At 41.9% G+C, this 12,685-nt stretch overlaps 1 protein-coding gene across 1 annotated transcript; it reads left to right on the top strand.

Annotated features, from left to right (window-relative positions):
- Positions 1-223: 223 nt before the first annotated feature.
- On the top strand, positions 224-7,635 carry LOC116629086 (GTPase IMAP family member 7-like). Its single transcript, XM_032399392.1, is given in 2 exon segments — positions 224-503; positions 6,601-7,635. A coding segment is annotated over 1 exon segment (903 nt). The 5' UTR covers positions 224-503; positions 6,601-6,640; the 3' UTR covers positions 7,544-7,635.
- The last annotated feature ends 5,050 nt before the right edge of the window (positions 7,636-12,685 follow it).

The raw sequence follows: 12,685 nt of genomic DNA, 5'->3' as shown, positions 1-12,685 counted from the left end.
CTTGGCAAAACTAAAGCAGCCCCCAAATTATGGGGCAATATTTCTGTCTCTTTAAAGGCAAACTCTTCCTTCACTAGCTCCACCCAATCAGAACTTCCTGGCTCAGAGGTTTCAAAGGGTACAAACACTTTTTCCTTACAGTTAAAGCAAAAGCACCAGCTCAAACAGCTTCTTTGGAAAAAACCCTGACAACTCATCATCTCTTCCAAAGGTGAGCCTGGCCTCAGAGCGATGGAGCTGTGAGATGCAGCGGGACACAGGGGTGTGCATGGGGTGGACTCTGGTCTGTGCCAAGCAGCCCAGCAAGGAGGATGCTGCCAGAGGGGTAGTGGTGGAGGGTAGGGTGGGTATAAAGAGACTGATTTGCCCGATGTCGCCGTGTCTCGTATTTACGGGACAAACTTGCTGAATAGCACACCTTGCATCAGTTGCTGTTGTGACAGACATTGAGCGCCGCCTGACAAGCCATCCATTTCCCTTAATGGGACATTAGCGTCCTCAAGGTAGGTCTTTAGAGCCGGAAGGCAATTTAAAGACCACTGAGTCCGAATCCCTCTTTCTCCTGAAAAAGGATCTGAATCCCAGGCTGTGTGAATGTGGCTTCATTAATCTCCCAGGGGTACCTTAGTCACTAATGGCAAAGTGAGTACCTTCGTCACTCAGCAAACTGAGTAAGGACTCAGCAACATTTAAGGAGCGCAGCTGTGTGATGGACAGTGTAGCAGATGAGGTGAGGAGGAGTGCCATGGGGGTGGAGAGGTAGCTATTCTACAGACACAGTGTGTCTGAAACCCTTTTGTTACCTTCCCTAATTCCAGGCTTGCTACCACTTCACTGTTTCTGGAAAGAGTGGGTGCTGTCTCCCTTGGTCTCCCCTGATCTATTTCTGATTCAATGTAAGTGGAAATGTAGGGAATCAAGGACCAGGAAGGAACCAGGAAGAGACCATAGTGTGCAGAGGTTATTATGCACGAACATGGTGGTCAGACAGTCTTTGAATTGGATCCCCCCTCTGCCCAATGCCTATTAGCACTGTGACCTTGGGCAAGTCTCTCAGCATTTCGGAGCCACATCAATTTCCTCATTTAAACAATTAGAATAGGGGTGCCTGTCTGACTCAGTCAGAAGAGCCTCTGTGTGACTTTTGATCTCAGGGATCGTGAGTTCGTGCCCCACGTTGGGTGTAGAGATTACTTAAATAAAAAATAAATAAACTTTAAAAATTAGAATAAGAAAATTGGCTTCCTTGCAGGTAATTTTGGGGAGTAAAGAAGAGAATGTACAAAACCTATTTACCAGGGTGCTTGGTATAGAGTATACATTCAGTAGTTGCTAAAGTACGAGGAAGTTAAATTTTTATTGTGGGAAAATTTTTTTTTACTTCTTTTTTTTTTAAAGATTTTATTTATGTATTTGATAGAGCACAAGCAGGTGGAGGGGCAAGCAGAAGGAGAGGGAGAGGGGAGGGGGAGGGAGAAGCAGGTTCCCCGCGGAGCAAGGAGCAGGATGTGGGACTCAAACCCAGGCCCTGGGATCATGACCTGAGCCGAAGGCAGACGCTTAACGACTGAGCCACCAGGCGTCCCCAATTGTGGGAGATTTTTAACTCATTCAAAGATAAAGACAACTTCCATGTACCTTCAACAATTATCAATTTGTGTAAGTCTTGTTTCGTCTATAAGCCCCTCCCACCCATCCCAGATTATTTTGAAGCAAATGTCAGACACTCTATCACTTTATCAGTAAATATTTGAGTATGTATGTCTGAAAGAGAAAGACCATTAAAAATATGACTTTTTCAGACTTTGAAAAGCAATTAGAAATTTTTAAAAAATTACCAGATGTATTCAGATTCCCCAATGGTCTCATAATTTTAAAAGTTGTTTGGAAATCAGATCCTAATAAGGTTCCTAAATTGCAATTATTTGATATCTCTTAAGTTTCACTTAATGTGAAAGTTTCCACCTTCCTGTTTCTGTCTGTGAAATTTTTGTTGTTGTTGTTTAAGAAAGGGGCAGTCTTTTGTCCAACAGAGTTGGACAGTGTACATTTTGTTGATTAAATCCTCAAGATGTCCTTTAACATGCTCTTCTAGTTTCAATGTTTTGTATGAATTTATATTTAAGGAGAGGCTTGATCAGATTAAGGTTTTCCTCGTTTTTTGGGTGGGACTATTTCATAGTAGCCGTTGTAAACATACATTGGAAGGCACATTATGTTCGCTTCTCTCTCTTCCTGTGATTTAGCAGACACTAATGACAGCCTAGGGTAAAATGGTTTCATTAAGGGTCACAAATTATGATATTCTAATTCTATCATTCTTTCTTCATTTATTAGATGGAATAACCCTATGAAAAGAACTTCCCCTCAACAGTTCTTTCATTTCCATGAGGTCCAGTTATATAACACAAAAGACATGCTTGATTCTTTCCCTTTATTTGTCCATGTTCAGAATGATGGAATTATTTCCTAGCATACCCCAAAAGGAACAACTGACTTCTTTAAATATGATGATATTTTTATGAATTTGTGGATTTCAACATATTTGATCTATTTTAATCCATTGGAAATATTATTCTATGGATCCTCAAATTGCCCCATCTCTGTCAGAGCTTCTTCAAGTTGACTCGTTAGTCCTTTTGATAAGATTTGCGCAATTTTTTATTTTATTATTTTCTTAAAGATTATTTATTTATTTATTTGACAGAGAGAGACACATCGAGAGAAGGAACACAAGCAGGGGGAGTGGGAGAGGGAGAAGCAGGCTTCCCGCCGAGCAGGGAGCCCCATGCGGGGCTCGATCCCAGGACCCTGGGACCATGCCCTGAGCCGAAGGCAGACGCTTAATGACTGAGCTATGCAGGGGCCCCTGGAGTAATTTTTTAAAGTAATCTCTATACCCAGTTTGACCCTGAGATCAAGAGTTGCATGCTCTGCCGACTGAGCCACCCAGGCGCCCCATGGTCTGAGTAATTTTTGGTAGCATCCTTGCTTTATAGTATGACGAGACAGCCTAGGATCCACTTGCACATTTCCTAGCCCAGACTGGGATCAGTACTTTTTCCTAAGAGTCCTAATGTTTTTAGTGGGAAATGGCATTTGAAGAGCACAGTATGGGCACTCAGGATGCTCTCTGCCACTGGGCTTGTCACTGGCCTTCAAAACTACACACACACACACACACACACACACACACACACACACAAAGCTAAGAACAAGACAGGATTCCTGAAAACAATTTCAGATTATTTTTGGCAGGTTTCTTTCCCTTTTTTGACCTTATGGTATATTCCACTGTGGATGGACAATGAAATTACTGCATTTTCAAGTTTCTTTGGCCAATTTTTTGTGTGGTTTATCCATCACACCAAATACTATGTGTCATTTGCTTTTGATTTTTACGAGTATTTTTTTAAAATTATTTATTTATTTATTTAATGTAGGCTCCACGCTGGAGCCTAATATGGGGCCTGAACTCATGACCCTGAGATTAAGACCTGAGCTGAGATCAAGAGTTGGATGCCTGACCAACTGAGCCACCCAGGCGCCCCTTACTAGTATTTTAAGATATAGTTTTTGTTGTATAATTATATAAACTATTTACAGGTTTCCCCTACTATCTGAAAGCAGAATGCTCCTATAAAATCTTTCATAAACCAAAATGCAGAGAAACAATTACCATTAATTTATAGGGGAAAATTTTTTAGGTATTCCCAGATCCCCCCCAAATCACCTCCCTATGCATTTCTGATGGCTTTAGACACTACTTGCTAACCAATGCACAGAATCAATTGAGGTAAAGCCCACATGCTCACATGGTTCAAAGCTCTGGCAGCTGGATGCTGAGATGCTGTGTGGGGTTCCTGGGGAAGGGGCTTGGCAGCATCATTCTCACGGCCCAAGATGTGTGCTGCCTCTCAAGTGGCTCATCTAAATGTAAAACAGACGCTGAACACTGTTTTTGCTTTCAGCATTTTTTGTAAAAATGAAAATCCTCTTCGAATTTACTTTGGCTAGCAAAAACAGGTCCACGTGTAGGTGTTTCATAAAAGCAAAGTGATGTAATTCGAACTTTGTTTTTTTTAATTTTTAAAAAGATTTATTTATTTATTTATTTATTTATTTATTTATTTGACAGAGAGACTGAGAGCACAAGCAGGGGAAGCAGCAGAGAGAGAGGGAGAAGCAGGCTCCCCCAGAGCAGGGAGCAGTTTTTATACTTTTTAGACCAAGAGACAATGAATCTGGGAGGAATTGACAAGACAAAGAAAACTTACCTTTGGGAACTTCAATTAGTAAGGAATTCTAAACAGACTTTGGGCTGGGGTAGTAAGTGAGTAAAAAGTAACAAGAGTTGTCTGTACAGCTTCTTGGCTCCAAATCTCCCATCTCTGGTCGTAAGGATGTCTCTTTAGCTCCTGGGACAGGGAGGGCATCCTTCACATGGGAGATTAGTTTCCGACTTGCAGGGGGACAGAGGAGGGTCTGGGTGTCCTTCTTGCTCAGGCTGTTTCTTTAGTAACTTTTATTTAAAATAATCAGCATGCCAAAGTGGCACATTTTGGGGTGGTCTGCCCTCATACAGGCATATATCCTAAAATTGGGACTAATACTCCAAGGATAAATGCACATGTACTTTTACAAGACAGTGCTAACTTCTCCTCTGTAGGTTTTGGACTGTTTTTCCATTCCCATTAACCATGGAGAAGAGGACCTATTTCCTCTAAACCTTTACCAACAGATTATATCAGCAAATTTTTGGATTTTTGCCAAACTTGTAGGTGAGAAATAGTATCTCAGTGTAATTTGAATTGCTTTAATTTAGTTATTTTATTTTTTCTATGTTTGACTTCTTTTTCTGTATTCTAAGTCAATGTTCATATATTTTCATATATTCAAGGGTATTTACACTTTGTCCTTTGAACTGTTTATTCATATGTCTTACTCCATTTTCTATCAAGCTGTTGGTCTTTTGTTTCTCTACTTTTAGGAATTCTCTGTACAATAGGCTAATTTTCTCTTTTATTCATCATTATTCTTTGTATAGTAGGAAAATTAACCCTCTTTGATATCGGCTGAAAAAATTTTCCCTCAGTTTGACATTTGTGTTTTAATGTCTGTAGTGTTCTTTGCCTCACATTATCTTTTAGATTTTTATGTAATCAAATTTATGAGTCTTTTTCCTTACTCTCTTTAAAATCTTAGAAATATTTTATCCACTCCAGGTTACAAAGAATTTACCCACATTTCTTCTAGTATTTATATGGATTATTTTTTACGTTTAGATTTCTCATCTATTTAGAATTTGAATGGCATAAGAAAGTGGATGCAGTTTTGTGTTTTTCTGTATGGTTTTGTAGTTCTCTCAGTGCTGGTTATTAGTCCGTCTTCCCCCCACCCTCCCGCCATTGATGTGAGATGCTGCCTTATTGAATATAAATGTAACATAATATAACTGAATTGAATATTCATGAATATAGTATGATCAATTTGGTCTGTTTCTGAATTTTCTGGATTGGTTTCACTGTTCTGACTCTCTGTTCATGCACTGACATCATAACGCCTTAAATATAGAGGCTAAAATGCTTTATAATCTGGTAGAGCCAGTCCTCCCTCATAGTTCTTATCTTTCTTGATTGTCCAGGATAATTTTCTTTTTCATTCATCCAAATGAATTTTATTTTTTTTTTTAAAGATTTTATTTATTTGACAGAGAGAGAGACAGCTAGAGAGGGAACACAAGCAGGGGGAGTGGGAGAGGGAGACGCAGGCTTCCCACAGAGCAGGGAACCCGATGCGGGGCTCGATCCCAGGACCCTGGGATCATGACCTGAGCCGAAGGCAGACGCTTAACTACTGAGCCACCCCGGCGCTCCCCAAATGAATTTTATAATCAACTCTTCTAGCTGCAGTGGAAAATAAGTGGTGACAAAAAATTTTAAATTTATATGTATATAAGATCACATTAAAGAAGTATCTAATAACTCAAATGTTATGAAATGCTTTAAACATGAATTAGTATTGCATTTGGTGAAATGTCTTTTCTGCATCTAGGTATTTTTATTCTTAATCTATTCATGAGAATGTGTTGTAACAACCCATTTTCTCATATTGAAGCACCCTAGGATTTCTGAAATAAATCACATTTAATCATGGTGTGTTACTTTTTAGTGTCTAATAATTTATTTAGGATTTTGTATTAGTATCCACAAATGAGGCAGGTCTGTAGCTTTATTTATTGGTGAAATCTTTGTTAGTCTTCGGGATCAGTATCATACCTATGTCATAGAAAGAATCAAAAGTTTTCCTTCTTTTTAAATCATCAGGAATAGCTTAAGATGCACGGAGATTCTTAGATCTTTAAGGGTAGAAGTGAGTTCCCCATGAAGCCATCTGGACCTGGTACTCTTTGGTGTGGAAACTCTTTAACTATTTTATTATTTCTTCCATGGTGATTGAACTGTTTCATCTTTCTGTCTTTATGGGATCAACATGGATAGTAGACCGCTACACATTTTCAAGGAGGAACACAAAGGAGAAAAGAGGGGGTAATGTTTTCCACTTACTTCCATTGACCCATTTTCTTCTCCTTCCCTTCAGGTCTGCGGATACCTAAGCCTTCGAGCCTCCTGATACTGACATGGCTCACTGGCAGGGCGGGAGTCTGAGGATTGTTCTGGTAGGGAAAACAGGAAATGGGAAGAGCGCAGCAGCAAACACCATCCTTGGGAGAAAAGAATTTGAATCTAAAATTGCTGCTCACGCTGTTACCAAAAAGTGTCAAAGAGCATCCCGGGAATGGAACGGGAAGAATATTCTTGTTGTTGACACCCCGGGGCTCTTTGACACCAAGGAGACCCTGGAAACCACCTGCAAGGAAATCAGCCGTTGTGTCCTCTACTCCTGCCCCGGGCCCCACGCCATCCTCTTGGTTCTGCAGCTGGGCCGCTATACAGATGAAGAGCAGAAGACCGTGGCATTGATCAAGGCTGTCTTTGGGAAGCCAGCCTTGAAGCACATGATCATTTTGTTCACTCGCAAAGATAACTTGGAGGGTCAGAGCCTAAGTGACTATATAGCAGATGCAGATGTGAGCCTCAGGAACATCATCCAGGAATGTGGGAACCGTTGCTGTGCCTTCAACAACAGAGCCACGGAAGCCGAGAAGGAAGCTCAAGTGCAGGAGCTGTTGGGGCTGATAGATGAGATGGTGTGGAGCAAAGTCGGGGCTTACTTTTCTGATGACTTTTACAAGGATACAGAGGAAAAGCTGAATCAAAAGGCAGAAGACCGGAAGAAAATCTACACTGATCAATTAAATAATGAAATTAAACTAGTAGAAATGGAATATGCTCATAAATCACAGCAAGAACGAGAGGGAAAAATAAAAGCGCTGAAGATGAAGTATGATGAAAAAATAAAAAATCTAAGGGTAGAAGCTGAGAAGGGTATATTTGCAGAGGTTTTAGATGGGATTAGGAAGGTGCTTTCAAAAATATGGCATATGTTTTGGTAGTCATGTCAATTTCACTTTTGCTCCTGAATTTACTATGATTTGTAATAGTGGTAGACTGTATTTTCCAAAGATTGCAGATTGATGAGAAAAAAATAAATGATGGTTGCTGTTTTAAGCCACCGAACTTCAGAATGGTTTGTTCTGCTGTGACAGCTAACCAGAATGAAACCTCTTCCCAGCTTGGTCCCCACCACCTCCCATTTCCCCCCGTCCCTCTTCACAGTGACGACAAATTTAAGAAGTTACAAAATTGGCTTTCTCAGGCAATGATATATAGACTTGAAGGACTCAGTTTAGGAAAATTCAAATCGAAATCCTGCAGACATTACGTGTGCACACCACTGGGGGCATGTGCTGCTGCAGGGCTGGTCTATGAGTAATTTGTTAGTGAAGCATCGGGTTTCTCTGGAAAGCTGCTTCTGTCGTTCACAGAGATCTAGAAGTTGGTAGATTCTCTTAATGCTTTTCTCTCTTTTCTTTTTTAGGTCCCATCCTAACTGAAAATGTGTCTGACTGTAACTAAAAATCTCTTCTGTGCCAAATAATTTTCACTGGCCTCTGCAGACCCACACTTCCGCCTTCTTCACCCTAGCTCTCTGCCCCAGGAGGCTGATCTCAATGGACTACATTGGTGGGATCTCCTGCTCTCTGACTTCTGCTTGGCGTGGCCAATGGGAAGTCCAAGTAGGAGACCCCAGGGGAGTAGAAAAGCAAGGCTGGGTCTTCGTTCTCCTGCTTCTCTCCCTGCAGGGCCATCTCTGACCAGCCACAACCCTAAGCCAATGGCGAGAGCTCCTCCCAAGACAGCCTCTCTACCCAACTCACCTTCTGGGTTCCAGTCTTTGTTCACCCCCTTACGGTTGGGATACCATCTTCTCACCATTACTAGCACTCCCCCTTGTCGTTTCCAAAGCCCTGTATCCACAGTTTGTAGGAAGTCCCTTCTCTAAAACTCCCCCTGGGACCTGATGAGAGTAGGCCATCTTTTTGCTGCTAGAATTCTGATTGATAGATCTTAGGATTCTCACTTTTCTTTCAGAGCATTCCCTGATCTTTATGGCTGTTGTTGGTTTGAAATTCCCTCTAGTCTTTTCTGCCACCAGAAAAATCTCTTCCTTCCCCTTCCAAGCTGTGACATTGGCAGTGAGTATTTGAAAGGTTGTGTCTTGCTAAAAGAATTGAGAAACTTCGAAGCTGGAGGGGTGACTTTCTATCATTTACAGTGATTGCAGACATCCCAAATTCAAATCATTAGAATTTTTTAAAAAAGATTTTATTTATTTATTTGAGAAAGTGAGAGCCAGAGAGCAGAAGTGGGGTGAGAGAGCACAAGCAAGGTGAAGGGCAGAGGGAGACGTAGACTCCCCACTGAGCAGGGAGCCCGATGTGGGGCTCGATCCTGGGACTCCAGGATCATGACCTGAGCTGAAGGCAGATGCTTAACGACTGAGCCACCCAGTCGCCCCCAAATCATTGGAATTTTTACAGTCGTCTTTGTTTTGACTATGAACACGACTAAGAGTATTTACTGTATCAGTGAATTTTAGGGAGACGGATTAGAGATTAAGTCTGGAAAAAATAAGATCCTAAATCTCTGCTCATCACAAGTATTAGGAATGGAGTAAAAACGACACGGAAGAAAAAAACTCTCATAAGCACACATATTCATAACATATGTCAAATAACACCGCTGGACCAAACTGCTCTTTGCCTTCATGCAATTCTTATATTCAAAAATACTTCCTTGTGAGCGACTCATCTGTGCAGTAGTATTCATGCCGTGTCCTGATGTTTTTCATTTAAAAACCATTTAAAAGGCATTTTCCCTCAGAGATGTGCAGAAGCATTATGAATTCAATGAACCTGTGTTAAGGCCTATTGAACACGCAACTTCTGTGAGCTGATTTCTTTTCTCTCAGCCTTATATTCTATTTTGGAAGGTAAGACATACCCAGAGGAAAAAAGGAGTAAATCAAATAAATCATTATCTTTTTACTTGACAAATGAAATATTGCTCACTCATCTTAACCTATTTTATATCCGAGTTTTCTCTGAGCGCTGAGGACTCTGGAAGTTCCAGCCTTTAATGTGTGCATGATCCCCGTTATTGAAATATGTGCTAGTCATGATCCATAATGCAGAATTTAAACTAGGATTTATAGAGGAAGACCTGAGGAAGAATTCAGGGCTTGACGTCTACTGTGAAGGATGTGTGGGATGCGTCCACGTGGGTGATGGGTCCGACGATCGTGCTTCTTTTCAGAAATAGGAAACTTAAGGGTGACAAGTAAGGTTGTCAGGGGAAGGGTAGAGTCAGGAGCAATAGCGTTCAGTTAGGTTTGTGCCAAGTTGAATATCAGTTGTCAAGGTAGGGTCCAATGTAAATGATCTGCATTAACTTGAAATTTGGGTCTGAAGATTATGTGAAAGGCTTGAGGTGAATGTGGCAGGATAGTAACATAAATATCTCCCTCAATTGCAGCTGAGTCTTCAATAATTGCCAATATCCCCACAGTCCAAAGCTAGATGCTAGAAGATCCATACAGGACTTGCAAAGGAAGGAGCGAGAACCAGTTTTGTGAGGTTTAGTTCTTCAACTAATTTGATAGGTATTTGAAGGGGTCAAGAGGAAAAGTTTTTGTTTGTTTGTTTGTTTTTTTTTAAAGATTTACTTAATTGAGAGAGAGAGAGAAAGGGAGAGAGAGAGAGACGGTGTGTGGTGCACAAGTTGGGGGAGGGGCACAGGGAGAGGGAGAATCCTGAAGCAGTCCCTGCCGAGCAGGGAGCCCGACTTGGGGCTTGATCCCAAGACCCTGAGATCATGACCTGAGCCAAAATCAAGAGTCAGACACTCAACTGACTGAATCATCCAGGTGCCCCAGATTTTTTTTTTTTAAGTTTTAAAAAACAGAAAGAGAGAGTGCCTATGGTCTACAATTTCTATTAATCCCTTTTCTACAATGATTAGCCTATGTCCAGTTGGCCATCTTGAATTTGAAATCCCTGATCTCTTGTTAAATAGAAATAAAATATAGTAAGAATGTGCAAACTACTTTTACATATTTAGGTTCACACACCATCATTTGTGGCCGTTCACAACTTGTAAAAAGAAATTCTAATTCAAAGTACAAGTTGTTATTACTTCAAATAAGCAATGATAAAATTAATAAAAAATCAACCTCCGAAGTTTTCTGTAAGCAGTCTGGGCTTTTAAAGCTCCACTGTCAGGACTCTGAAGGTCAGAGTCAGGCAGGACAGCCTGCCCTGGCCATTTCACTCAGCTCAGGTCGGAGCTGGGACGGTCCTTCATTAGGCGTCCGTGGCAGGGCTGGGTAGGGGGCATGCACCTTGCACCTTAACCTCGTCCGTATCCTGTGAAGTGCCCGCAACTCCATGTGGCGGGTGAGATAAGAACGGAGCAGGATATGGTTGTGGGGAAGACAGGAAAGAAGTGCGGTCGTGCACAGGTAAATTCACAACAAATTTGTGTTCTTGGGAGAAGTTCTTGTGAGAAGCTCTTGTGAGAAGCTTGTGGGTGTTCTTGTGAGAGGCTTCTGAGAGCCGGGCTGACACCGACCGTGGACCACACACTTCCTGGGGCTGTACTGTGAGTGTGTAGGAATCATCCTCCGCTCTCTTTCCTACGTAATTTCTCTTTTTCCAAATATTTTTGTGCACTCCACCAACTGTGCCGGCCGGGTGCCCACCGATTTCTTTTCTTTTCCTTTTAAAAATTTTATTTATTTATTTATTATTTTATTTATTTATTTGAGAGGGAGTGCGAGCGGAGGGTGGGGTGCAGGGGCAGAGGGAGAAGCAGACTCCCCGCTATGAGCCCAGGGATCATGACCTGAGCTGAAGGCAGACGCTTAACCGGCTGAACCACACAAGCGTCCCTCCACTGACTTCTTCACAGTCAGGAGGAAGCCAGGAAAACAGTGGAGGCAGATTTTCAGTGTGCTGAGAGAAAATAACAGCTAGCCTGAAATCCTGCACTCAGGGAAAATAGCCGTCAAAAATGAGAGCAAAGTACACACATTTCAGGGGCGCCTGGGTGGCTCAGCGGGTTCAGCATCTGACTTCGGCTCAGGTCGTGAACCTGGGTGTCGTTACAAATGTCAGCCGTGATAGGGAATTCCCTATATGTCGTGATCCTTGTAACCCCAATAAGGAATATCTAAGTAATGGCTTGGGGGTTTAATAGTACTTAAAATTTCGATTTGGATCATATTTTACATCAATCTCTGCTCTCACTCCCACACTTAAATAAAGAATGATACAAACCTTCTGGCTGGGCTTACGCTTAGTAACAAAATATAATCCCACCCTTTGTCTCTTTAAATCACTTCGGAATCACAGACATGTGTTTACACCCTGCCTGTTCTTTTGACTTGCTTTTTTTGCCTATCTCACCCAAGGGCTGAGTCGTCCTTGTTATTTGGGTTATATTGTTCTAGAATGTTCTTTATCCTCACTCCTAGTGCACAGTTTATTCCATTGCCCTGTCTCCTGTTTAGGAGTAGTTACCCTGTGCTTGTACGCACAAGGCCGACCACATACTATCCTCAGAGATATTTATGTCTTCTATTTGATCTCTTTGGAATTGTTAGCAGTTTGTATAATTACTCAAGTGTTATGCAACTTGAAATAAAGTCTCAGTTATGGGGTGTAATTGTAAATTGGCACCTCTTTCATAACGGAATCCATGTCTCTAGGGAACTGGGATCCATGCTGCTCACCACCGCCCCATAGTCTCACAGTTTACATTTTCATGACAGATAGTGTCAGATGTCAAGGATTAGCCTATTGCAAATGGTCTGAGCACCATCTCGCAGGGTGACTCTGGACCCGTCTCATTAGTTAAAAGCAGACCAGTTACCCTCACTTGCTTCAAGCAGATGAGACCTTGGAAATTGCAGCTGTCTCTCCCCCAGTCACTGGGAGGGAGGAGAGGAGGTAGGGCTGCCTATGCTGATACAGGCCTAAAGCTCTAGGGGCAGGTGTTGGGCTGGAAGGCCTGATGTGCTGAGACGTGGGGTCTGGGACCGCAGGCTTTTCGGAATAGCTGGCAGCCTCTGGTTTCAACTCAGCGGTTTTTCCAGAATGTCACAGCATAACCCATATTTTATCCCTCACGGTAGAGCGTTTGCATGGCTGAATAAGGTAGCT

The sequence above is a fragment of the Phoca vitulina genome, unplaced genomic scaffold (genome assembly GCF_004348235.1).
Source record: "Phoca vitulina isolate PV1807 unplaced genomic scaffold, GSC_HSeal_1.0 scaffold266, whole genome shotgun sequence".
NCBI lineage: Eukaryota > Metazoa > Chordata > Mammalia > Carnivora > Phocidae > Phoca > Phoca vitulina.
Note: the sequence above shows the minus strand (reverse complement) of the source record. Positions and strands in the feature narration are given on the sequence as shown.